The sequence below is a fragment of the Homalodisca vitripennis genome, chromosome 5, assembly GCF_021130785.1.
Source record: "Homalodisca vitripennis isolate AUS2020 chromosome 5, UT_GWSS_2.1, whole genome shotgun sequence".
Classification (NCBI taxonomy): domain Eukaryota; kingdom Metazoa; phylum Arthropoda; class Insecta; order Hemiptera; family Cicadellidae; genus Homalodisca; species Homalodisca vitripennis.
The window spans coordinates 113,300,319-113,327,968 of NC_060211.1; the positions used below are offsets into that span (position 1 = coordinate 113,300,319).

General features: G+C 32.8%; 1 protein-coding gene across 2 annotated transcripts; it reads right to left on the minus strand.

The window, feature by feature from the left end:
• Positions 1 to 2,006: 2,006 nt before the first annotated feature.
• Positions 2,007 to 26,981, minus strand: LOC124362735 (26S proteasome non-ATPase regulatory subunit 13). Of its 2 annotated transcripts, XM_046817472.1 has the most exons (9): positions 26,737 to 26,981; positions 20,002 to 20,115; positions 16,039 to 16,228; positions 12,637 to 12,773; positions 11,296 to 11,333; positions 11,088 to 11,164; positions 8,224 to 8,412; positions 7,044 to 7,241; positions 2,007 to 2,184 (listed from the first exon to the last, which is right to left on the minus strand). In XM_046817472.1, the coding sequence occupies exons 1-9, from the start codon at positions 26,847 to 26,849 to the stop codon at positions 2,086 to 2,088; spliced, it is 1,155 nt and encodes a 384-aa protein (XP_046673428.1). In that variant the 5' UTR covers positions 26,850 to 26,981; the 3' UTR covers positions 2,007 to 2,085. The 2 variants fall into 2 exon arrangements, with proteins under 2 accessions (XP_046673428.1, XP_046673427.1); XM_046817471.1 differs by lacking the exon at positions 11,088 to 11,164 and having other exon boundaries at positions 11,219 to 11,333; positions 26,737 to 26,980.
• Between the last annotated feature and the right edge of the window lie 669 nt (positions 26,982 to 27,650).

Genomic DNA, 27,650 nt, shown 5'->3' on the forward strand with positions numbered 1-27,650 from the left:
GGTCATCAGTGTGATTAGCGCGTGAGGTAGCTCACCGCACATTTCGATCTACTTCGACGACCTATGTTAGGTCGTTTTCTTCCTAATAACGTTAATGTTTAATGATATCAATGTTTTCTTGCACTAATAATGTTAACCTATAATGGCAACAGCTTTTTTACCCGAAATTGCATGCAGTAGTAAGTAAACATATGATACCGAGACACTTTGTCATTTGTATTTGTTACAGCTGTTAAATTAAATTAAGTTAAACATGAACATCAATCAAACGTTTGACAGGTAAGAACGGTTTGTATGGGAAAATCAAATTGTTGTTTTTAGTATTTTCCTTGCAATTTTGTTATATTTTCTCATCGTTTAAACCTTCCCTGGACTTCCACGAACATTTCAAGACCAAAATTAGCCAAAACGGTTCAGCCGTTCTCGAGTTTTGGCGAGACTAACGAACGGAAATTCATTTTTATTTATATAGATTACATAATTATACAGTGTTATGCAGATTTCAAATACAAAGTTATTATCTAATTTTTATTTTAGATTGTACCAGTGACAAATAAACCATCTAAAGCATTGAAAATATTATTTAAACAGAGTTTTAAAACCCACCTTGATGAACAAATTGTGAATGTTTTGCACATAAGTTTATCAAAACTGGTTGTCTCCCTAACAATTTTACTGTAGTTAAAGGAAAAGCAAATGGATGGCTCAAATCTTCCCCTTATATCAGAAGCAGAATACAAGAAATGGAAGTAGATGTATTTTGACTGAAGTAGTCTTTTTGAACTTTCGTACGCACATATTTTTCCTTGATCAGAGTAAAAATCAATATTACTTATAGCACCAGAAACATTGCAGACTACAAATAAAAGTTTTTAAATCTAAGTTGAATTCCAAAACTCACAAATGTGTTTATTTTCTAGGTCAGTGCAACAACATCAACTCAATTATGGAACAGTAAATAAATTAGAGCAGAAGTGATCTTAATCTGACTCTTTTGGACTGTAACTTGTCAGTTGTACTTAAGTTATATGTTTTCTTTATCAAGACAAAAAACAAACTATCACAATGGCATTTGAAAAATCTTAGACAGAAAGTAAACTAAAAGAGCTGAAAGTAGACGCTTTTTAATCGAAGTTGGTTTTTGTTAGTATATATTTTCTTGATTGGAGCACAAGTCAAAACCAACTATGGCACTTGAAATAACTTAGAAAATGAATCTAAACATAGGGAAGTTGACACTTTTTGACCAAATTAGATTTTTGAGACAGGCTATATTATGTACATATTTATTCATACAACAAAACCTAAAATAGAACCAATTGAAATTATATTTACATTTTAGATCTCTCAACCATGGATACTGAAATAATATGTACCTGATATCTCTACTTGTGTTTACAAAAATTGTAGGACTTCATCATATTTTAAAATAAATGCTTTCACTAAGAAAGCTATGGCCTTCGATTTTGAAAATTGTGTGTGAAGCTGTGGGTAACTACTAGTTTTGTTGGTCTGTTGGTTTGATTTTATGTTTGTCTAAATAATTTCTATAATCAGATATGGGCAATTGAACTGACTGCTCATTATAACTGTCACTAACACTAACTCATCAGGGGACTGATCTAGATCAAAGTTTACCTGTAATTAGCTTGATGGGAATTTCTAACTAATAGCCTTATATTGTGTGGGTATCTTTCCAATTATTAGAACTAATTGAAAGGTTAGGCTATACATAAAATATTCATCAGCACTATGATGGAAATACTGATAAGATAGAAGGTATATGTTCTGGTTGAGAGTCAACATTTCTAGTAAGTGTAGTAGTGCTGAAATTCCCACATGGAATAATTTGTTTATGGCCTTTCCATAATGCTTTCCAAAAATGAAATAAGAAATGGTGATATTATATCACCTGGCCTGTAAGATTCTCCTGGTTTAATAGGATATTCTCAGAAAATATGTCAAGAAAAGATTTTCCAGGAAATTAAAGAACTGTTCAAAAGAAATGTGTTAATAATAGTTTATTATAATTTATACACAATTTTTATTGGTACAAAACTGATTTTTTAATGAAAAAATGCAAAATTAAAGAGTAAGAAAATCATGACCTTTATCTTCCAGCAACATCTCCATGGATTTGACATCTTTGCACCAGAAATTGAGCCTGTTAACCATTGACGACAACTGAAACATATATCAAGTGAAATTATTCAACTATTCCATTTTAAATTAATGTAATCAGTTACTTTCTTGTCATTCAATACCAGCACAATACCAAAACATCAAATGTGCCAAGTCAAAAGGTACAAATTAATTGCATAATAAATTAATAACAGGTAACTTCTGGCAACAATTGCATGTTATTTTTAATTGCCTATGATTATAAGTATGACATTAGTCTTAACAACAATTCATTAAGCTAAAAACATTGATTGATGACTCGGATGTACAAAAAATTGATATATTTTTGAACGTTTTTAATTTACTAAAACTGATAAATCAATCCTAATCAAATTGAAAAAAAAACTCACCAAACAATTAAAACAATTACCAACACAGTACACAATTTTATAAGTAATAGTAATTTTTTTGTTTATTAGAATATTGATTTATCAGATGTAAAACTAATGTAAACATATTACTAATGATTTATAATTATTTGTTTTATAATACATATTAAACAGGTACAAATTAATAATTATTTAAAATTTGACTTAATATAAAGCGGTTAACAATATTTGGTTAACCATTTATAAAAACAAATTGTAAGAAATTAAGAATGTAATTTACATGTTTTTGTGTCGCTTACTAAGTTTATTCTCTAGTTTTTTTCAAAATTTTATAATATTGAAATTACAAAACTGTTAAGTTTTACCCATCCATTTCTACAATAACTTTGGAATAGACCTATACAATGGAGCATTTGGACAAAAAGGCTGTAAGAGCTATGTTAAACTTGAGGTGGAGAGACTCTGTAAAACCCTTTTGCTCAACTTGAAATTCCAAGAGAATATAGCTCTTTATATTCATTCTAAAATATTAACCACAAAAGAATCAATTCAAAGCTCAGATCATACTAGCTCAGTCTTGTAATACTAAGTATTCAAGGTATAGATTAAAACAGTACCATATCTTGAATTTTATTGTTTTTTAAACTAACGGTATACAGCATTGAATTGATTGCTCAACTAACCCGTGGTCATTCAATTGAGATGCTGAAAGAACAAATGCGAGGTGACGTGGATAAGCTGAGAAATGATCCATATTAATCATATGGTCCTAGGTAATAAAAACAAAATTCATAATTTTGTATATAAATGAGTCCTTTGATTTGTAAGCATAAACCAATATAATTGTGCACTAGCATGCATGTTGCAGCTTTGCCTGCCGCAGCTCAAATTGTAGGATTGGCAGGAATCTTTGCATTTTCGTTTCCAAACATCACTAAAATCTGTGACATTCATTAAAATATGTTATTTTTTTAGCCCCATAACTCCAACTACTACTCCAAACTTGTGGGTGCAATCATTGAGCACCATGATATTCATCATTGTAAGCAAATGTTTTACATTTTCTACTGTTATTTCAAGCCTTGATATAGCAATGTTTCGACGTATGTTATATATACATGATTGATATTGATTTAATTAATTGAGTCCTCACATTTGGTTATGAAAGCATTCAAATTAGCCATTGTGTATGTATAGAGAGTACCTATGAAACAAATGTGGGGCCTTAATGCAGTTTTTAAAATATTTTAATATTTGTCTAAATGATAACACCAACAATTCTTTGGTCTGTCATGAATTTGCTCGATTAAGCTGCAAAATTTTAAACCCAATTCTTTTAGTATATTTGTGTTTCGCTATTTTGTTAAAAATGAAAATGGCAAATAAAGTAATATATATATTAGCTATTTAATATGCATAAATATGAGTTTTGTAACCAAACAAAACATTAAATTATTTAAAACTTAATTGTTTGAAGATTTCAAAGCTTGTCAATTGCCATTATAATTCAGCTTGTTGTAAAAGTTTCTAAAAATGAATATTTATATAATTATAGGCCATAATTTTTAAGAGTAATTCATAAGTTGTTATTGACTAATACAGTTTTGAATCATCTAATATTAATGATATACATCGGCTTGAGCTCTTTGATTATGCTATATTGGATTTTTAAACGTTTCTACATTGTATTTCGTTTACAGACCTATGAGTGCTTGTTTTTTTGTTACAGTACCTCCTTGTAAACAATATTCCTGGGTTTTCACTCTATCTGGAGTGTGACCTCAGTTACAGAATCCCTAGATTCTTACACCCTGAGATCAGTTGGAAACTTCGCCAACAGAAAATGGTCAATGGAGTTGTCCGTCATTTATTGGAGTGAGAATAGCCCTTCCCCCCTGCCGTGAAGTGCAATATCTGTCAGCTTGTTAAACGTTTAGATGTACTATGTCAACAAATCCAACCAGATCACTCACAACATCGAAAAAGTTACCAGAAATATTTATACTTCCACCTTCTTCCAAAAGCTTAGTGTTTCCATTAACAATCAGTAAGCTTCAAATTCATTTGCCCGTAAGTCATGTTAGAGGTGGACATGCATGTTGGAAAACTGCACAATTCCAAATAATGGAGTAGCAAAATTTATGTCCATGGAGTTTGTACATCTCAAACACTCTTGTCTGGCCTCCACTTGATTCAACCTGTTTTGAGACCCACCTCGCAGACAGTTTCCAATATCCGGGGGTTTCTGTAATGGTTTTGTGTAGCAGAAATCTGGAGATTTGCAGAAATATCGCAAAAAGTTCATCCACAGTCAACATGCGATTGTTAAGGAGCGCATTTTCAATAATTCCAGTCAAAATTGAAATTATTTTGCTCCTCTGATCATCATGCACAGATGTACGACCATTTTAAAGATTGCAACACCACTTGAACACACTCGTATGATTTATATCTTTATCACCATACACATTTTTTACCTCATTACAAACCTTAGCCGGAGTTTTTCCCTTCCAAACAAGGTAATGGATGATGCCACGTATTTCGAACTTGGCGGGAGATTAGACTGACATTTTACATAAAATATATTGTCGAATTGACAGTTCGTAACATACTGAACTTGAACCAGTCTCGTTGCGTAGTGAAGGAATCAGGCTACAAGGTAGTGTAAACAACATGTCAGAAAAAATCTCTCTGGCCATGAGAGCTATAAACCTAGAACAGTAAATATAAAATACATAGACAGCAACATCTTTATAAAGAAACATCAAAATATCAAGGAATATTAAATTTAACATGATATAATATACAAGGCATATCCAGAAAGTAAGTGTACTGATGTAGTAGTGTACACTTACTTTCTGGATATGCCTTGTATATTATATCATGTTAAATTTAATATTCCTTGATATTTTGATGTTTCTTTATAAAGATGTTGCTGTCTATGTATTTTATATTTACTGTTCTAGGTTTATAGTTATCTAATATATCACTTAAAGTGTATATTGTATACTCGGGATATAATGTGTACGTAAGGGTGTGTGTATGTATATAGAATAATATTTGCATTCATGCATAGCCTAGCTATAAGGACATATATTTTATATGTGGAAACAAACCTATTTAAAAATGAACACATTTTTTTTTAAACACTCACCCCTTTTTGTCAATCTAAATAGATAGAGCTCGTCAACAGGTAATTTACTTTAACATTTTCTAATTCAGCAGAACCTATATAAAATTAGACAATTAAAATACAACTTATTAACCCTTTGAGAGCCAAGACCATATACTGTGTTGTGGAACCTTTTGCCACAGATGTAAAAATGTAAAACAAATTTGCCATTCAAGTGTAAAAATGCCAAACCCAGAAATCTTATTTGTGTAGCAACTTAGTAAAACATTTGTTACAAAATTATTTCCATTGAAACATGCTGTAGATCAAAATGCTTGGTTAAAAAAATATTTGTAGTATGGAAAACACTTTTTTTAAGGAAATAAGAATGTGCAAAATTTCAAAGTGTTATTTTCAAAACCAGGATTTTGTAGACCAAAACACTTTGGAAAAAATACACACAGTCTCGTTACATACATTAGTGTGTAGTCTAAATGAAATTTAATTTAATTTACTCACTACGAACAAGATATTTGATCTCTAGAACTAAGAATGAAATTGCAGTTCAAAATCTTCACTTATTTAGGGATAAATGTTTACATAAATTTATTTATATACACTATGTATAACGGTTTGCCTTCACTTGCATTTGTGTTTAGAGAAACAGATGCCATGGCAGCCTTCCCCACAGTTGGTGCAAACTATTCTTGATCTCTTCTTTTCTGCTTTGAAATCATACCCTCTCTTTGTACATTGCAATTTTTCTAAGCCAATTTTCCTTTTGTCACCCACTACGTCGACATAGATATGGACATAGTTTATTCATTTCTTAGATTCTCTTCTGGATTAGATTTTTCCCCAAACACCACAGAATATTAAAGAAAGATTATTGGAAATACACTTTATTGTGTTGAAACCTAAAAATACGGAGAAATATAAACAAAGGATACTAAATAATTGGTGACGAAGATTCATCACCATGGCATTTCTTGCTTATATAACTGGCGGAGAAAATTCGTCACTGTGGCGTTTCTCATATTTACTGTTGGTGGCAAAAGTTTGTCACCGTGGCACTCAAAGGGTTAATGTATAAACAAAATTATTTAAAATTTTGCGTTGTGATTATCTGTAAGTTAGCCATTATAAAAAACTGTAACTAAAGGGAGTTGAGCTAATAACTAGGATTGCAATGGGAAGAATGTAAACTTCATGTACTATGCTGAATAAATTTCATTTCAATGTTGATTTGGGAGTAATTAAGGAAGTAAAATCAATGCTAAAAATTTGAGGGAAATAGTGCTTGTAGCCCAACTTTGTCTTACTTAGTCTTTGCAGCTGTTATCAACGTCGGCTCTATGAGCCAAAGTAGGGGATGTAACATCATTGGTTAGTACACTTAACTAGGATTGGTGTGTTGTTACCTGAGAGGCATCGAGCACTCTAGGTTGAACCCAGGTCATGTGTACACTGCTGGCCACCTGGTCTATGGCGCCCTTCACCAGTCCCTGTGCCAGTGCTTTCATCACCAGCAATTCTACCTCCACCACTGGTAGTCGAGTCTCTCTTGCAATTTCCGCAAAGCTCAGCTCCCTGTCGTTGGCTGGCCTCTTGAATGTCATCTAATCAAATCAAAATGCAATCTTGATCAGTTGTTTTGTGGATATTACAAAAATTATGTTTACTTCAACAAACAAAAGACATTATGGAAGTCAAACATAAAGATCATTACTTATGTACAACTTTCATTTCAATTATATTGTGTTTACTCAGAACATTTTTTGATTCAAGAGACCATCATTGTCATAATTTTGTTTGTTAGTTGAGAATTTAATTACCCAGAAGGTATCGTTACAGCACTTAAAATACCACCACAAACAATACCATCATAAAACAATAAAAATAAAATCATGTGACACAGTCAATGATAATACAAAAATCTAGTGTTGTGTTTTTTTAGGATTTATATTTTAATTCCCTGACATAAGCCTTAATTAGTTAATTAACAACTTCCATCTGATGAATAAGCTGATGATGATACAGTCACATCAAAACAGATCCTGGGCAAACACAATTAAACTAAGCTGAACAACGGTATTTAAATTATCTAGTATTACATATTTCTCACAGTTAATGGGGTATAATATAATAGATAATAACATAAAGACCAATACGTTTGCTTTTTAATCTATTACCATTCTTTCACAACCTTATAACACCTGGAAAACTGTTTAATATAAATAACCAATACTCGAGATTTAAATAACTCTGGAACCACCAAACGCTTGCCAGTGAAATAAACCTACAATAGTGTCATTGTAGATTTAAAAAAAATATTCAGTATAACCTTTATGAAGAAAGCTTTTGGTACATCCTGTACAGTATAGTCATAGAGTAATGTACACAAAATTCAAGTTGAAACACCATAACGTACCTCGTTTAGTGTATAATTCTCACTAAGGTACATATTGCATTTCAATTCAACGTCATACGTTTCAGTTGAGTAAACTACTATGACAGCAATCAGGTTTATGGAAATTTTCTATACAGGTTTAGAACTCTTTTTAAACTTTGTTAGTCAAATTCAAAAGAAGGTTCAGTTACCTCCATCAAACATAGGAGAGAAATCTTTTGCCTCAACTTCAACTCCTGGGCAGCAAGGTCTGGCACTGTTTCCCACTGCGGTTTCATCTTCTCGAAAGTGGCAATATCACCGGTGTTGAATGCAAACAGAAGATCCACAAGCCAAGCATTTGGAGTGGCTTTCAGAGTGTTGAGTATTGGATGAGCCAACTGAAATAATAATACAATAGGTGTTACAGAATAATTTAATTTTAACTTTTCTCAATGCCTTTATATAAATTTAAAACGGGTTTATTGATTTTATCACAGTCAAAAATAATAACCTTTTTATACATAAACCTCCCACTGTTACTACTCAAATTCCAACTGTGCAATTGAATTTTAGGCAAGGACAAGCCAGGGTTTAAACAGTTGATAGTTTACAGATATTTGTTGATAGTCATCATATTTGACCAAGTTTACGCAGACACGTACTGATAAATCTCAACTTCTATTACAATTCAGTGATGAGTAATGCCATTTCTGAAATCAATTACTTAAAATAACTCTGCATCCATTCATATTGCAATAAGTATAACATCAGGTATGAAACTTTACCCATTATAAAAATGCTCTTATCCTAAATCCCATGCCATTTTAGAATTCCATAAATGTCAATCTGTTTTAAAATGCTCTGCAAGTCTTTTTTTAACTGCCAAAAAAGCCTTATTCAAATCATAAAAGATTAACTAACACACGTTAAGAGTTAGAAGTAGTAAAATGATCCTGGGTTTATCTCCCTAACACAATGTTAAATCTCATGCAGTTTTGCACCCTTATTTTTAGCCGTAGAATTATGGGAGACGTATCATTTTAGAGATTTATTAATACGAATCCCAAACGGTTTTTAGAAAATTTTACGGGTTATCCTTTACTTGTTAACTTTACAACTTAAATACTTTAAAAATGTACATTTTAGTTGAAAAACTAAAAAGCGTTTGAGCATGTATTGATTATATCTCTAAAATGAGACATATCCCATAATATTACGATCATAAATAAGTGTAAAAAGGTGTGGATTAGAATAAATATTTTTCCTATGCAAAAAAACTCAAGGTCATTTTATACTACAGCTAGCTCTTAACTCAATGAAGGTTTGATTTTAAAGAAACAACATTATTAACTTCAAACAAAAATTTCTAACCTCAATTCCCATTTAAATATATAAAATATTTTTAACATCAAAACAAAATGACTAATTTGACATGGAACAAGAATCTGTTGAGGAGAAGAAGTTTTGAGATAATGTTGTAATATTTTCTTAAGAGCCTCTTTTTACCAAATATTGTGCAATACAAATATGTTACTCAGAAAAATTATTTATTTTTTGTTACAAGTCAATCCTAATAAATTATTAATTTTTTTAAACAAACAATTTTAGTCAACAAATTGTGGCATGGCATAGTTTAAACTTGAATCCAAGATACAAGTCAACTGCACAACACTTTCACTCATAACAGTTTTATTCTTCTTAAATAACAATTCATGCAAAACATGTGTAATATGGTAACTTGATATGGAATAAACCACTCATAAACACCACACTGATTCTTGTGTAAGACCGCACAGAAGAAGCAAGGGGACGAGAGGTAGAGGACTGATGTTTGAACATGAAAGTCTTTTGCTGTGAATCATACACTTATAACAGGCACCACTGTATTACTTTGACTTATTCAGATGGATTTAAATTAATCTTAAAGTCATTAACATCAAAGCAATGACCAACTCTTAACCCTGGAACAGGCAAAGTCGTGATTTAAGACTCATTTTTCCCCACCACGAACTGGCAGAGTCATGATTTGCGACGCATTAAACATCATCTGCTAATTACATCATCGTTCCAACAATCTTCATTAAAATCATAATAAAAGTTATATCATTGTAATCGTTAATTTTCATACTTTCATTTACCATACTCACTTTTATACATAACACGTTTCTTATATTTTACTGACCGCTAAAAGCTAAAGATGTCCGAAGCACTATGTAATTTTAAAAGTTGTTGCTGTTCAAATCAGCTGGATTCTGGTCTGTTTAATTTTACGATGTTTTTGTTCTATAATATATTATAAATAGATAATTTCTCAATCACCATAACGAACTGGATATTTTGGATTTTTAAATTGAAGGTGTACAGTGATTTCTATGATATTCATTAACTTCAGATCACCATACATCCGTAAATGATATACATACACCATTCTGAATAAAATGATAAATAACATTTTAATGTTTGAGTTATAACTGATTTTGCAGTTAATTTTTTTTAACTCTGTGCAAGGGGTTCAAAAGCTGTACCAGTTAAGGTTAAATAGACACCAGTTCTACAGTTAATGTCTTAGGAGATTGAAAACAAATTGATTAATTAAAAATGGTTACAATAACTATTAGAATAATAGCTCCGTATAAACACTACTTATTTTCACTTCCAAACACCACTCTAAAATAGCCTATGAAACCTATAATTAATTATAAACAACTAGTGGCAATCATAATTTAAGTTATATTAGTAACTAACATAACTACTATTACTAATTGTTAACACTAATCATACAAATATAACACAAAGACCTATTATAAAGCAAAATAAATGGTCAAAATACACTCAAAAATATTGTACAGATGATATTTTAGGTTGTTTTGTGTGTTTGTAACAGAAATGATGTTTATATCTTGGAACTGTTTTGGATTAAAAGGGCACTAATGAATACTCACCAGTTCAACTGTAAAACTTACACCCTCATCATGTAAAACTTTCATGCCCAAAAAGAGCGCATGTTGGACTTGATCACCTTTGCTAGCTCAACACATGCTAAATACCATAAAACCCACTAGTGAATACTCACCAGCTCGCCCAAGTTGTACACACCCTCGCCAAGTAAAGCTGCCAAGCCCAAAAAGAGCGCATGTTGGACTTGATCACCTTTGCTAGCTCAACACATGGTAAATACCATAAAACCCACTAGTGAATACTCACCAGCTCGCCCAAGTTGTACACACCCTCGCCAAGTAAAGCTGCCAAGCCCAAAAAGAGCGCATGTTGGACTTGATCACTTTTGCTCATGTCTGCCAGCTCAACACAGCCCAGATATCTTAAAACACAAATACACAATTTTTAGATCAATTTGTGAATAGATGATATTGGAGTAAAAATTTAGTCAAACCAGAACAATATTTATTAAGACGTTTGAAATTGAATTTTGTATTACAAATATTCTGCAAAGATCAGACAAAACGCATAAGTTTTGTAGTTGTCCAATAAAAATTAAAAAAAAAGAAATTTATCTTCTCTGTAAATATTTTCATTTCCAGTGTGTAATTATCTTAAGAACTGTATAAACTGAGAGTGATTCTGGAAATTGTAAATTTTGTTAATATTGATCCATACTCTGTACCGAAAGATAACACTGTTATGATGCTAGAAACAATCAATATTAACTCTCTGTGTAATTACCTCCAATAATCTAAACCAAAGGATCTCACATCTATGTTCTATGTCCAGATCTCAGTTTATGATCTACTCAGTTTAATAACCGAGAAAGGCTGGAATCCTTTAATGTTTTATAGGATAAAAAAAATTATTATAAGGAATTAGCAAAGGACAAAAAAAAACCCCAATCAACCCATCTTGTGGTCAATGAACCATGGGAGTAAATGGACTGAGGAAAAAAGTTGAGATCCCTATGAATCCCAACGTGATGTTGCATTAAAAAAATATTTAAATCATGTTCTAGAATGTAATTGATTGATTCAATTACAAGTTTGCCATGACTAAAATAGTGTAATTTATAAATATATATTGTAACTAACATATATACTTACAATGACAGTTATAACAAAACAGTTAGTAATGACAGTTAGCTTCTTTCGGATTATATTGGTAAAAATATATTTACTCAAATATTAATAGCACTGTCAGGTCTGGAAACCAATACGATATAATCAGGAAATCACTAAATATTCTATTTATCATCAAGCTATGAAAATAACGTAAATTATTTGTGACTGCATGAACATTTCCAAACAGCTGTAATTGCCGTGAATATAACATGAAATATGCCCAATTTATGTCTCATATCAATGATATATGTTAATTTTTTCTAGACTACACATAAATTAATTTTTTATTGTATTTATTGTTTACAAAATAAAAAAGAAACCATTAAGATTCAGCTGCAGCTCAAAATTGTTAACAGAAAAGTTATATCAAAATTAGTGCCACATGTGATGTAACTGCTAAGCTGGATGTATGTTATTAAATTACAAAAAAATTAATTGAAAAGCATCTTGAATGGGAACAAGTTTCAGAAAAACTTTACAATACCTTACCTAGAAGTTTTACTTTCACAATAATATTTTGTTACAAACACTATTATTCTATGATTAGCACATTACCTGAGTGCTGTACGGTAATACTCTGCATGTTTCCCCTGTAGTCTATAGTACTGGCTGGCCAGCAAGTAGTATCTGCCATGTACTGAAGTGATGCCATCAGCATCATCCATGATTTTTTCAACATCTTCTATTATTTTCTAAAAAAAAAAAATAAATAGTCTTATTGTAAACATTTAAATATACCTTTAAATTTGGCCTCATAATACAGTGTCATTGAAAAATAATGCCTAGATTTAATAAAATTATAACATCAAAACCTTTCATGTTAAATGAGTAATTCTTTCACTGGACGATAACTGGTGTACGCAAGTTTTGTTTTTAGTTCGTCTGATTGTGTTTCCCTGTCTTTGTGATGCGCAGACAAGCTGCGCAATCGTCAAGGTCAGCCGGCCACAGACGCGCCGCCGCTCAGTACGATGTTGACCGTGCAACAAAAAGCACAGTGCGTGATTTGGTACGCGGAGTCAAAGTCAATTGTCAGTGTACAGCGGCTCTTTCGAAGAACATATCCGGGTCAAACAGCACCTGATAACAAAGCTATCATTCGATGGTTTAACCAGTTTAGGGAAACAGGGACCGTCGGCAAAAAATCTAGACCAGGCCGACCAAGAACATCAGAAGAGAATGTTGAGCGTATCCGGCAATCTTGTGTTAGGAGCCCAAAAAAATCCATTGCTCGACGAAGTCTTCAACTAAACATTCCAAAAACAATAATACAAAATGTACTGCACAAACGGCTAAGACTTCATGCGTATAAAATTCAGATAAAACAGCAAATAAAACCTACCGACCACCCTAAACGAACTGAATTTGCAAGTTTTATGTTAAATGAAATTGATGATAATCCAAATTTTCTACAGAGAGTGTTGTTTAGTGATGAAGCTACGTTTCACATAAATGGATGTGTAAATCGTCACAATTGCCGTGTATGGGGATCGCAACAGCCAAACGAAATCCACGAGTATGTGCGTGATTCTCCCAAACTCAATGTTATTTCATGACAAAGTTATTGGACCTTTCTTTTTTGAAGAAAAAACCATTACAGGCCTAGTTTACCTGGACATGCTTGAACTGTTTGTGTTCCCCCAATTAGACGATATCGAACAACAGACTGGACAGCGAATCATTTTTATGCAAGATGGGGCTTCACCTCACTACCATCGCGAGGTACGCGCTGCACTAAACGCACGCTTCCCAAACGGTTGGATTGGTAGAGCAGCCCCCATTTCATGGCCTCCTAGAAGTCCTGATCTTACCCCTTTGGATTTCTTTTTCTGGGGGTACATAAAAAATATAGTTTACGCAGAAAAGATTCGGGATTTGGACCATCTTCGGGAGCGAATTTCTTCCGCAATCTTAACTGTTACGCCAGATATGATTGGACGCAAGTGGCAGGAAGTTGACTACAGACTTGATATATGCAGGGCAACGAACGGTGCACACATTGAAACATACTAAGGTATGAAAAAAAAATGTATTTCTTTCCGCACATTTTAAGACTACAACCTTTAAATTACCTTTAATAGTTTTTTTATGACAGTTATTTAAAATCTAGGCATTATTTTTCGATGACTCTGTATACCTTTATTAAATAAATAATAAATTAAAATATTGAAAGAAACTGGTGATAATTGAAATAATGTTTAATTTCAGTCTACAAAAAAGAACAATGCAATAATAAAATAACCATGAAACAAGATAGGTGTCTATGGTTGGTATTCCTTTTCCAAGTATGCTATGCTTACACATTCTTCTGGGTCTGAAACGTAAAACATTCTATTATTAAATGTTCTCGAGGCATAGATTTATCGAGATACCCCAATTTAGTAATTTTTATATTTTACCATTTTTACTGAAAGCACTGTATCTTTTGAGTTATCATGATGGAACTGCAATATCATTTAGTAAACAAGTCACTAAATAGAATTCAACAGTAATGCAAACTCCCTGAATGAATAGAAAAATAAAATTATGATAAGTTTTAAACATTGATAAGTTTAATTGAAATCGTACGAAAATGAAATAAAAGGTTAAAACCACACACAAGCACTATAATATAAATGGTATTTGCATTTTCTGGATAAATAAAAAATACAATTTTTTTACAGAAAATAAGTCGGTTTCTGACGACAGAAGGAAATACTGATTTTGCAAAAATCTATTACTCATATAAACTTTTGCTACACAATCAGATTCTTTCTGAGTACACTTTTAAACTGTAAAGTGAGATGGGGAATAAATGTGTGAGATTTTGCCCAAGTCATAAAGGAAACCAGAATCATTTCAGAACATCTCACAGGTGAGCTGAGAATGCTTTATTCAATTAATTCAGTTTCCACATATTTTTAATATGCGAGATATCAAACCCAGTTTTTGGATACAAGAAATCATACAAAGACAAATTTGCTTGTATTTATCTTTTATTATGAGTTTCCTTCAATAGAAAATCTTCTCAAAAGAACCTGTGATTATTTTTTCTTATATAGTTTCTCAATGTACTAGTTTAAACATTCTACAGTACAGTACAATCTGTGGTAAATTTATACTACATGGGAGATCATGAGCAAATTAATTTTTAATCACAAAAAAAATAATACAAATTGAATACATATGTATTTATAATTTTGTAATCTTACATTGATAATAAAATAAAAGACATGTTTTTACTTCAAAAGAATAACAAGCATAATGGAGCTTAAATTTATTATGAAGTGAGTGAATTTATTCATATTAGTTTCAGGAAATATTACAAAACTGGGTGCAGAGGACAAAAACAATTTTAATTATCTTACATACTGGACTAAATACTAATTGATACGTAGAATGTAATACGAGGAAGATAAGAGAAGCTCCTGAGTTGGTAATATTGTTAGACATAAAAATATTATCAATTTCTCAAAAATGTAACAAATTTCTACGGTTGTGATCTCTAATGTGTTAATGAATAATGTGTGTTAAAACAATATTTGTAAAGAAAATTGTAAACATATACAACAAGGAGAAAGGAGAAATTGCAACACTATTTAAACTGTATCAATGACTACAGTTGTCATTATCTCAACTAACATTTTCTCTCTTTTTGAAATGTTCTTCGTATGGCTAGTAACTGATTAAAATACTGATTACTAATACAAGTTATAGGACTTGTGTATGCAGAATAAGTTAAAAATTATATCACCCTTTGTCTTATGAGCGACAGAATAACATAGATAATGTTTAATAAGCAACACTATTCTATATATTTTTTTTAAAACATCACACTGCAAATGAAGGTACTAGCCAACCTTTTCATCTTTTTGTGACCTAATAAATATTTTATTCCCAGACATATATAGTAGATATTTCAACCCACACAAACATAAAATAATTAACTTTCTTCTAAAAATCAAGATAGTACTGTACCTTGGTTGCTGCTTGGTCATTAAGTTTTTCTAAGTAAATCTGTCCTTGAAGAACTTTACACAATGCAACAGCTTCGCTGTTGATTTTCACTTTAGGCTCTGTTGCTTCAAGAAAATCAACTGCCTCCTTATAATCTGAGAACTTTGGGACTATAAAAGCTATGATTTCAACCAAAGCCAATGGATTAATCCTGAAAGAATCATAGTAAAAATTCATAAATTTTTACAAAATTACTATTAATAACAAAATTACACAAACACTTATAACAAATATAAGTGAAAACAACATATATAAGAGATTATAAGAGCTATAATATCATGGGCATACTGATTACAAAGATTGATAATGGAAGCATCATTATAATATGTTCAATAACAATAAAATAAAGAAAGTGTAAAGTTTCATTACTAATAGAAACTTACAGAATCTTGACAACGTACACCTCAACCTTAAGAGTATGGGAGGGTCAGAACACTACATGTAGTGGAGGGATGATAGTCAATGACTTTTTGAATAAAACAAATTTTTTCTGCAAATAAACAATTTTTTATTCAATATAAGCTCAATACATTTAGTTCAGCGTTTTACTAGTTTTTAATTCTCTCCAAATAATAGGTTTTCTCAAGGCTCTTAAAATAGGTGTTTGTTCCAGTAATGACTGGTTGGGAGTAATGACTTCTTCATTCGACCCAAATTGCCCAGCGATTTCTTAGGATTTTGAAACAAGAAATAGTCGCAGAGAGTTCTGTAGAATATACTGGATGGGGTAGCAGTTCATAGTCCGATTCATGGATTTTTGCCATGCAGCACTTTCTTCTTCGCCAAATGCGACAGTTTTTGCTTCAAATCAACGTTGACTCTGTCAAAAATCTCTGAATAATATTTGCCAGGGATCATTAACCTTCTTAAGGTAATCAATGTGAAAGACACCCTGTGCACCCCAAAAAACTGTGGCTATGACCTTGTTGGCTGACAGACTCACCTTGGCTTTCTTTGGTTAACCCTGAGCAACCCACTGTTTCGATTGTTCCTTGGTCTCTGGCGTGTTGTGATGGATCCATGTTTCGTCCAGTTAAAAAACGGCACCAAAACTTGTCCAGATTATCGCTAAACACTCTTTTGAAGTGGTCACACGGTTGCGCTCATGGTCGAGTGTGAGCAATCACAGCACGCATCTCACGGAGAGATTTTTCATGTCCAAATATTTGTGTAAAATGTGATTATATCTACAGCATAAGACAACTCATGCACTTTCATTCTCAGATCTTCCAATATCATTCCATGGAGTTTTCAATTATTTCCGGCATAATCACTTCTTTTGGGTGACCTGAACATTCAACACACTAGTGCTGGTATGACCACAACGGAACTCTATAAACCAATGCTTAATCATTGAAATTGAACTTGCTGAGTTCCTGTAGTATTTATCAATTTGTTTTTATAGTCTAAGTGATGGATTTTTATGTAAAAAGTAATCAGCACACAAAATTCACTTTTTCCATGCTTTTGAAAATTCAAGAGGTTGTCAACTTTGAACGGCTATCAAATACCACTGCACGACTCAGCTTGCTCAAAATTAGAAAGTTGTGCACTGACAGATTATAGTTGACTGCAGCACTGTTGCATTTAAAGTTACTGCATGGGAAATTTAAAAAAGTCACTGCAATACTTTTATTAATTTATCAAACCGTCCTCGTACAATGTGGTGTGAGGGACAGCAGCCAATTTGGTTTATTGAAACTGAAATTATTCCAATTAATGTCACAGCTTATATGATTATACATAGAGGTACTGTGTGGCCTTTAAACCATTAATTAGGCCCACAGAGTTGAATAATCTCTTACTTTTCTTGGATTGTAATAATTTAAATGGAGATATAGTGGTTCTTCATGGCTTTCAATAAATATAAAAAATAAATTATAATCTAATAAGTTGGAGGTTGAATTTAAATTAGCAACATACTTTGACAGTGTTATAGAAACAGTTACTGAGAGAAAGCTCTAACCTTGTGATTTTGTAAGTGTTTGATGACAAAGAGATCTGCTATTTAAAAATTTAATTACATGATCAACTCTTGGCTGAATAACTCTATCTATATTAACATTTTTATCAGTTTTATCGACCTTATACTGCACTGACTATCCCCCTTATCTTGTTTGATAAGATACTCACAAATGCTAGTGGCTCATTGGCTCATGGACACTTGCAGAATAAGAAGTGAAAATGTTTTTGCGTTTAACTTACCTTAATAACTAGTGTCTAAATTTGTGTCTAAAAACTAGTGTCTAAAACTAGTGTGTCTAAATAGAACAAGCCTCTTTTTAAGAAGGGGGATGTTATGGATGTGTGTAATTATCGTCCAATATCGCTCCTACCAGTGATCTCAAAATTCATTGAAAAAACCATCTGTAACCAGCTGATTGACTACCTTGAGACAAATAAGCTTCTGGTGGAGAGACAGTATGGTTTCCGAAAATCAAAATCAACCAAATTGGCTCTTATTGACTTTGTGAATTATGTCATTGAGGCAATGGAGGCTGGTGAGACTGTAATGGCTTGTTTTGCAGATCTCTCAAAGGCCTTTGATTGTGTCAATGCTGAAATTCTTATTGGCAAACTTTCGGCCCTGGGCGTTCAAAATTATGCCAGAGATTGGCTTGCCTCATACCTGTCAAACAGGTATCAGGTAGTTGAAATTATGCACAAAACAAAATCCAAAATCAAAACCTTTCAGTCTAAGCCAGAATTGATCCTAAATGGAGTTCCACAGGGGTCAATTCTAGGTCCCCTTCTTTTTTTGATCTACATAAATGACATCACAAATCAAATTCCAAAAGAAAACCTTTACATGTTTGCAGATGATACCACTCTTGTGACCAAAAGTAGGGATTGTGAAATTCTAGAATTATTTCACAAAACAAATGTACTAGCCCAATTTTTTTCAAAAAACAGTCTTAAAATGAACCCCGAAAAAACAAAATGCATTTGCATCCAAACCAAACAAATGAAAATTTCAAAAAACTTTTGGACTCCATCCTTGTTCATTGGTGACACTGAAGTGGATATCTCAGAGTCATCTGAGCTGCTAGGAGTGGTGTTGGACGATGTTATGGACTGGGGCAGGCAGTTGGGAAAAGTCGCTGGAAAATTATCCAAGGGCACCTTTGTTCTTAGGTGTCTCTCTGGACTCAATAACTTAGACCTAGTCAAAAGCGTATAGGCTACCACTGCCTGCTTGAGTCACACATATCCTATTCAATCATCCTCTGGGGTGGCAAAACAACAAATATCAAACAGATTTTTACCTTGCAAAAAAGAGCAGTCAGAGCTATGCTGGGTTTACCGCCTCTGACTCACTGTAGAAATCTTTTTATTGATTTAAATATCCTAACAGTACCATGTTTGTATGTCTATGAGTGTGCAGTGTATATTAAAACACAAAATCTTGAATACCAAAATGATGTTCACTCGTATAACACCAGGCATAGAAACAATTTTGCTGTATACCATAGGCTTACTATTTTTGAAAATAACCCTTATTATTCTGGAAACAAAATTTTTCAAGTTCTGCCTTCTAGTGTAAAAGATTTAAATTCTATAAAAAAATTCAAGTGTGAGCTAAAGAACTTTTTAGTCTTAAATTGTTTCTACAGTGTAGAAGAATTTTTTGAATTTTGTGAGGGCATTGTACCTTACCCACCCTGACCCTTTCCTGGGGCAGTTTGACCTGCAGAAGCCCAGTTTGGGCCAACTCCTGCGGAATTGGAAGTACGAAGTAAGTAGTAAGTAAGTACGAATTTAAATTTTACTGGAATGTAAAACCAACTAAAATTTTAAAGGGTAACAATTTTGCAGCAAGAACAAAAAAAAAATACTGACCATGTGACATATTATTACACATCAGTTTAGAAGCCTACACTAATGCTACAGTGACTGGTGATAGACCTGCTACAACTAACTTACTTGTTTTCAAATCCTTGGATGAAGTTCTGGTAAAGCTCAATAAGCTCGTTTCCTTTTTGCAAGGCTGGGTTAGTCACAAAGGTTCTCAGTTTTAATGTGAGCTGATGCCATAATCTGTGAACAATTGTGCTATTTTTAAGACTGAACATTGAAATATAATAAAATAGACATATTTGTTTATTTACTAATATACTACGAAAGATCCGCCTCTAATTTTATTGAACTATTGGAACTAACTAAAGATACTATTCAATTTAACTGCTTGGCTACTATTCAAAGATAATATTTAATTTAATTGCTAAGTTCAGATCATATACTTGCCCTCATATTGGCGGTAGACAAAAACTTAATTTTTAGTAGTAGTATTACTATTTTTAGGTTCTTTTGTCTTCCCGACCCCTGTTTTTCATCTCAAATGTAATTTTAAATGTTCACTCAATAATATATTTCAATAAGACTGTAACAAAAAAAGGTAGAGCACGATAAGATGACCCAGTTCTTTATATATTGATATTAACGCTGATGACACCTATTGATATAATCAAACGATACTGATTAATAAACTCACAAAATTAACACTGACTAGTTACTAACTGAATACACATTTTCAGATTGTAAACATGTAGTATATGATTTACAGTAAAAGAGACATCTTAAAAATTATAGGCTAACTTTAGAAAATGAATGAAATAACTTTGTAAGATGATAAACTGCCTTTATTGGTTTTCAGATACTACTTGTTTTGTAGTAACAGTTTCTCTAGTTTTTAATTAAGGGTTTTTGTATTACCTGTTTTAATTGTTTGTTTGAAGGTTATGATTCCATATTATTTAGGATATTATGTCATTGTAAATAATATGTAATTTTTTGTAACCCTTTGGCTGTTTGCCAATTAAGGTAGAGTAAGATAAGGAGACCCATTTCTAGATCTAATTGATTGCTTGATCGTTATAGCTCAATTTCATTATTTATGAGATTGTCACTATATATATTATATTAATTATGGTAATTATCATATTAACGGCCGGGGTGGAAAAATACGAGTTTTGCGTTAAAAACTTATTGGAATCGTCATATAGAACAAAAAAGTATAAGGTTTGATGGGGTGGAAATGAGAAATAACGAAGTTCTAGAAAATGAAAAATTAAATAACTTTTCAGTAATATCTCCATGTTCTACATCCACGTCTAGCGTCACGTGACCTTTTGTGGCCAATGATTGAACCTCGTGATGACGTCACCGGTTGCGCCGCCATCTTTGCAAACGTAAATGAAAACTAATACAGAAATGAGCAGAATTTTTTATAAAAATAAATGTTTTTCTTAATTTCGAGAAAAAAATTAATTACGAGTGCCTCCAGCCATCAGCGCGGGCTTCGGCAGCACCGAAGGTGCTGCCGAAGCCCGCGCTGATGTCAATAAAAGAAAAAACATCCCTCGAGATAGTACCTACCAGTAAAATAAAAAATACTAGAGGGGCTGATCAAAAATATAAATTGATATGTAATGCAAAGGCAATTATGTAAAGTTTTTTTTTTTTTTTTTTTTTGTTCTCTTAGGACAAGAAGCTTATAAATTGCACTTAGTCCTGTAAGGACCTTTGCGCTGCTTCCAGAGTGATAGGATATTCAGGATGGGAAAGGTTTGGGAGTAGGGGCCGCCTCCTATCGAGATCCATGAGGAAGAATTAGGGCACTACATCTCAAAGTCATCCCGGAAGAAGGGAGGTCAGCTGTGAACCAGCCTCTCCAGTCAAAGTAGGCAGGGGGTGGCACACCCTTGTTGAGGTTAACAAGAACCTCTGAGGTAAGGGAACAAACCCCACCAACTCCAACAGCCATCCTCCACAGTAGGCTAGACCTATCGAATTGCCCATGAATCCCAGAATCTCAACATTTGCGGTTAGTGATGTGCCGCTACTGGACATCCATAAGGTTGCCCAGATTGAAGTGGCACATCGGTTTTTTGCTGTGCCCAGTGGTGGGTTCAACTGGTAGGTATAAACCAGCCAGAAGTGATCCCTGCTGGGTGATTATGTAAAGTTAAAAAAACTAAATAAATCATGAAAAACTCAAATATATAGATGGATCAGAGAAAACATACCATTAGTGTGTTTGTGGATACAGCTGAGCAGCAGCAACAAAAAAGTCGTCTATCACAACGAAACGACAAAGTCTCCCGGTTTAAAAACACCACTCGACCGCACGACGAACACATACACTCATTTTTAAAAATTCCATGTTCAATTAAAAAAAGAGATAATTTCGTTTTGGTTAAAACGTAAACTCTTTACGTGCCCTACGAAACACTCCGACACACACAATTCACTAGGGTTGGTTGAACTAGTGGATGGTTGATTCATCATTGTAAACGCACTCACTCAATCCGACCTACTGAACACGATATCTTGTGTAGAACTGACCCATGCCCCGGAGAGAACTCAGATAAACAGGTACGTTATCAGGCTGCTATCAGTCCCGGCCGCAGATAATATTCAAGTAAACAGATTATCCAGACACAGCACACAAACTGAACATTAAAACATTAGGAACTTAACCACTTATCAATATACCCCCTAAAATCATGTTATTTGTCATTTGCACCCCATAGTACTATATATATTTTTTGTTCAGGAGGGTGAGCAGAATACGTTGGTAACGTCAAATTCGTGATTTGCCGCCCCCGGCGTTTAATCTTACTGGTACGTTAATTATATTATATAATTGAGAAAGTCATTCTCTACAAATTGGTACATAGCCTACGCTAATTCATATTTGCCAGAAATTGATTGCACAACAACAATATACCTAGGCTATCATTGCGAAAGAGTTTTGTACGGATAGGGTACGATAAGCGGACCCAGTTTTTTATATCGAAATTGGCAAACGATATTACTTAATAATAACCATTGATATAACTAATCGTAATGATTAACCCTTTGAGTGCCAAGACCATATATTGAGTTATGGAACTTTTTGCAACATATTTTATATTCAGGGGTATGTCTAAAAAATGCCAGACCCGGAAATCCCAGTTGTGTAGCAACTTAGTAAAACATTTTTTTTAACAGGATTATTTCCATAGAAACTTATCATGCTGTAGATCAAAATGCTTGGTTTTAATTGGGCTATACTTTTATTAGTAAATTTTCTTACAGTTTATTTCTTATATATATAATTTTTTAACACAAAACAAAAAAGTTTTCTTTTTTAACATTTTTTAAAAGTTTTATTGCAGTTTTTACAAATAAAAAAAAAAACATTTTTACTATGGAAAACACTTTCTTTTCTAAGGGAATATTACTAATAAAAAAATGTGCAAAATTTCATAGTGTTATGTTCAAAACCGGGACAAAAAAAAATTTTTTTTTAGACCAAAACAGTTTGGAAAAAAATACACACATAGCCTCATCATATACATTTGTGTGTGGTCTAAAAGAAACTTTTAAAATTTACTCACCACATACAGTATTTCTTATGCTCAAGAATGAAAGAATGAAAATTTTCAGTTCAAAATCTTCACTAAATGTTTATATACAATTATTTATATACACTATTCACAACAGTTTGTCTTCACTTCACTTGCATTTGTGCTTTGGGAAGCAGGTGCCATGACAGCCTTCCCCACAGTTTGTGCAAACTGTTTCTAGACCTCTTCCTTCCTGTTTTTGAAATCAGGCCCCCTCATTGTACATACAAAACAAGTCTTTTCTTTTTTTCCGGGCAATTTTTCTAATCCAATTTTTTCTTTTGTCACCCTCTACGTTTACAGTTTTTACCTTGCTGTGATACCCATTCATCAGAAAATACTTTCAATGATTTGCACAGTATACTGGTATCTAGAAAGAGGTTTCCTGTTGTTTTGGACACAATTTTCCCTATATATAATGTAGGAATTTATTACCATTCTTGCAAAAAGATTAAAAACAACCTTTTTTCCAATACTTAACTGTTCGTCTTTCGTCAAGGCAAGAATAGAGCATCATGTCGAATGTGTCTATCCCACCCATGTGCTTATTGTAATCTAGTATGATGGATGGTTTGTTTCAACTGTTACCCCTGCCATGCCTCCTTTTGGTATGTACAATATCTTTTATCTCAGCTTTTGAGGACAGCAAAACAACTGGTTTTTTTTTTTTGTGATGCTTGTTGTCTATAGGCCAGTGTCACTATGTTTCCTTGATGGTAGTACTTCTTCTGGCCAACTTGAAACTTTTCTTTGATTCCATCAGGCAAGCCTTTTTTATTCTTCCTTTACTGTGCCAGTAAAAAAGGTTTTTTCCTCATACAATTTTTTGACCAGCGGAATACTAGAAAAAAAATTGTCTGTAAAAAACATGAAACCCTTTCTGTAAATAATTACAAGCACGAAGAAGAGAAGTGACAACCAAATAGCCAAGGACCATATTTTTTTACCTCATCAGATGGAGATGTGTTCTTCTTACCCTGATAGCAAAATAAGCTCATGCAGTAATTAGATACAGAGTCACACAACACCCATAACTTTATTCCCCACCTATGGTGGTGCTTATTGGGGAGGTATTGTGTGATTCCGGTTTGACTTTTCGTCCCAATTAGAGATTCGTCGACTGACAACTGTTCATGGGCTGTATAAAAGAATTTAAATAGCCTATTACAGTGCTCAATTAAGGGTTTGAACTTTTGAGTGGGGTCGTAACCTGGTTGGTTGGCTTTAGGTAGTTTTTCATAGTCAACAATGTGAAAGAAAACTAAGCAAAATTTGAAATCTATTTCGTGTGAACATCTTACTAAACCATGGAGTTGCTTGTGAGTCACTAGTTGACCAATAAGAGGGGATAGTTGGTTTCCTAATCAGGCCCATATTTAAAACAGCAGCAATAAAAGCCTTCATTTCCAAAATGTTCACGGGGATCCAGCTGTGCCTACGACTACCAGGTGAGTCATTGTCTGCAAAAGACGAAATTGTCTGGTTAGGATACCTGTTGGTTTCAACCACAAACATAGTCAAAAAGTGTTTCTGTAAAAAATAGTGTAAAATAGTCAATGGGCTCTTAGAGTCAACAGGTGGGCAATGTCTAGGTCCTGGAGATTCAACATAAGAAAAATCATGAGTGAAGTTACTGCGGCTCTCTTCGTTTATACTAAGCCAAATATCATTGTCTGTAGGCCCGTCGGCATCATCACCCGATTCAGAGGAACTGGATAACACACTCCTATCAATTGATTCTACTTACGTTAGGTCTAGGCCTAACCTGTGTTCCTGACGTACTAGGCCTAGGTCTAGAAACATCAGTCACTCTCTGAGGATTGACCTCTATGTACATTTGTTTGTGGCTCATACAATGGATCAGCATCACTATCATCACTAAATAAATCACTAAGATCGTCTTCTGAGGTTAGTAAATTACCATCAGATACATCACCATCAAGTTCTCTGTCCACCTCACTTGATCTAAGGTTCTCAGGATCCATTATTCAGCCATTTGAAAACTACTTAAGTGTTTTACACACTAATAATAAACACTACACGCACAATTCAAACGATTGTAGCACAAAACGTAATAATTACGCTATTAGAATTCAAGCAACAATGTTTTCAAAAGAAACAACACACTAGCACGCGGTTTTCTGCATTCGTCGTCTGCCACGCTAGTCAGCTGTCGGCAGCGCTGTGATGGCCATTGTTTTTTTTTTTTTAGATTCTCTTCTGGATTGGATTTTTTTTTTTCAAACACCACAGAAAATTAAAGGCATATTATTGGAAATACAATTTATTACGTAGAAACATAAAAATACCGAAAAATATAAACAAAGGATCTTAAAATAATTGGTGGCGAAGATTCGTCACCATGGCATTTCTCGCATATACAACTGGTGGCGAAAAGTCGTCACCGTGGCATTTCTCGCATTTATCATTGGTGACGAAATTTCGTCACCGTGGCACTCAAAGGGTTAATTATTTTGAACAATTAACTTAATCTATATCAACAGCTATAAACAATTTCAAATAATACAAGTAAGTTAATAGTATTATTATATATACAATTACACATATACAATTATAAACAATTCAATAATTATGACATAAACAATATGAATTGTGGCTCATAATTATTTATGAGTTTTCCTGTTTGATCGATCTCATTCTGGTTCATTTATTATTTATGTTATTTCTTAATTATTTATGAGTTTCCCTAAATATTCATATTTTAATTTAAAACATATTAGCGCCTATAGTTATTCAGGACTATAGACACTTTTATATAAATTGATAGTCTAGGATTTGAGATGTGAATATTAGGTAACAATGATTATATTCTTCGATATAAAAAACCGGGTCCGCTTATTGTACCCTACCTGTCTTGTACGAAATCAGAAACAATCATAAATCGTTGGGAATAAAACAAAGGGTTAATAATTAGGCTAGACTAGTAGATTAATGTATAAAATGAATTGTATATAGAACAACTTTAGATTGACAAATCCACAAGATCATGTAATCTAATATGAGTAGACCTACAAACTATTATCAACAGGACTCCTAAAGATATCAGGTTTCATTGTGTATCTGCATAATTTATCTGAGCAAAAAAATATTCTCATGTAAGGCATTAATATTCTCAAGGTTTTTTATGAAAATTGTTTATGAATACAAACACTGATTAGCTTTCTAACATTTCATTTGTATTCCAGGGTTATATGCCATAAATATCCCTAAAAAGTCTAACCTATAAACAACTTAACAGAAACATTACTTTTTGTTGTGCAGTTCCTCTAGTGTAGTCCACTCACTAGAAAGTTCCTTATCTGTTTGTTTAGCTGCTAGATAAGCATTTACATCTTTAACTCCTGACGATACAGTAGCCATTTTCAATATAAATCTCAACAAACTAACAATATTTCTCAGTAACCTATTCTCTCAGTTCCAGAAAATACAAGTCACAACAATATCTCACTCTCACTGGTCTCCCTACCCTTTCGGTCTGTGAGAATAAGAAGAGCATAGAGATAAACCAACAAGAAAAGAATGACAATCCAATTCTCCAATCACTATAAAAGAACATGGAGATATTTTACAGGAAAGAGAAAGAACCAGGCATTGCTCTTGATTGTGTGGGATATACAATAAATGGCTATATAATCATTATTATATATATCTAATAATGATAATAATATAAAATGTCGGTTTTATAAAGTGTGTGTGTGTGTGTACAATAATTTGTAGCAAAACAACAGTAAACATTTTATTCTTCATTGAAAGTACTTTACTCATTTTAATACAGATATTTTCATTATAGAATAATTAAAAAAAAATTAAAATCTGCTATAGTGTTTAAATATTCTATCTTCCTAATATAATGTATTAACACGTTATACAAACAATCAGGTACAGTATTGTTACTAAAACTTACTTCAGATACTCGCTAACAAGTAGTATGGTGGCCTACAATAAGGTTTGTATAAGGTGGTCATTTATAAGATTTTGTAAGGTATTCTAATTTTGTTTTGGTTTAATTTATTATAGAAAACGATTCTACAGTCATAGGTTTTCGTAGCACGATCTTAGTTCAAATAGATTAAGTCAATGGACAGGGTACTGCGAGCAATATCTTCTTAATGAATAGCTATCGACCGGCCCATCCAAATCCTTACTAATCATGCCTATAAT

Excerpts from the sequence above, each read along its gene's own strand:
- LOC124362735 (XM_046817472.1), bottom strand. The coding sequence starts at position 26,849 with ATGGCTACTGTATCGTCAGGAGTTAAAGATGTAAATGCTTATCTAGCA. Across the intron at positions 11,334-12,636 it reads TATTACCGTACAGCACTCAG|ATATCTGGGCTGTGTTGAGC; the intron begins GTAATGTGCTAA and ends TTGTGTTTTAAG. Across the intron at positions 2,185-7,043 it reads GAGTGCTCGATGCCTCTCAG|TTGTCGTCAATGGTTAACAG; the intron begins GTAACAACACAC and ends TATATGTTTCAG.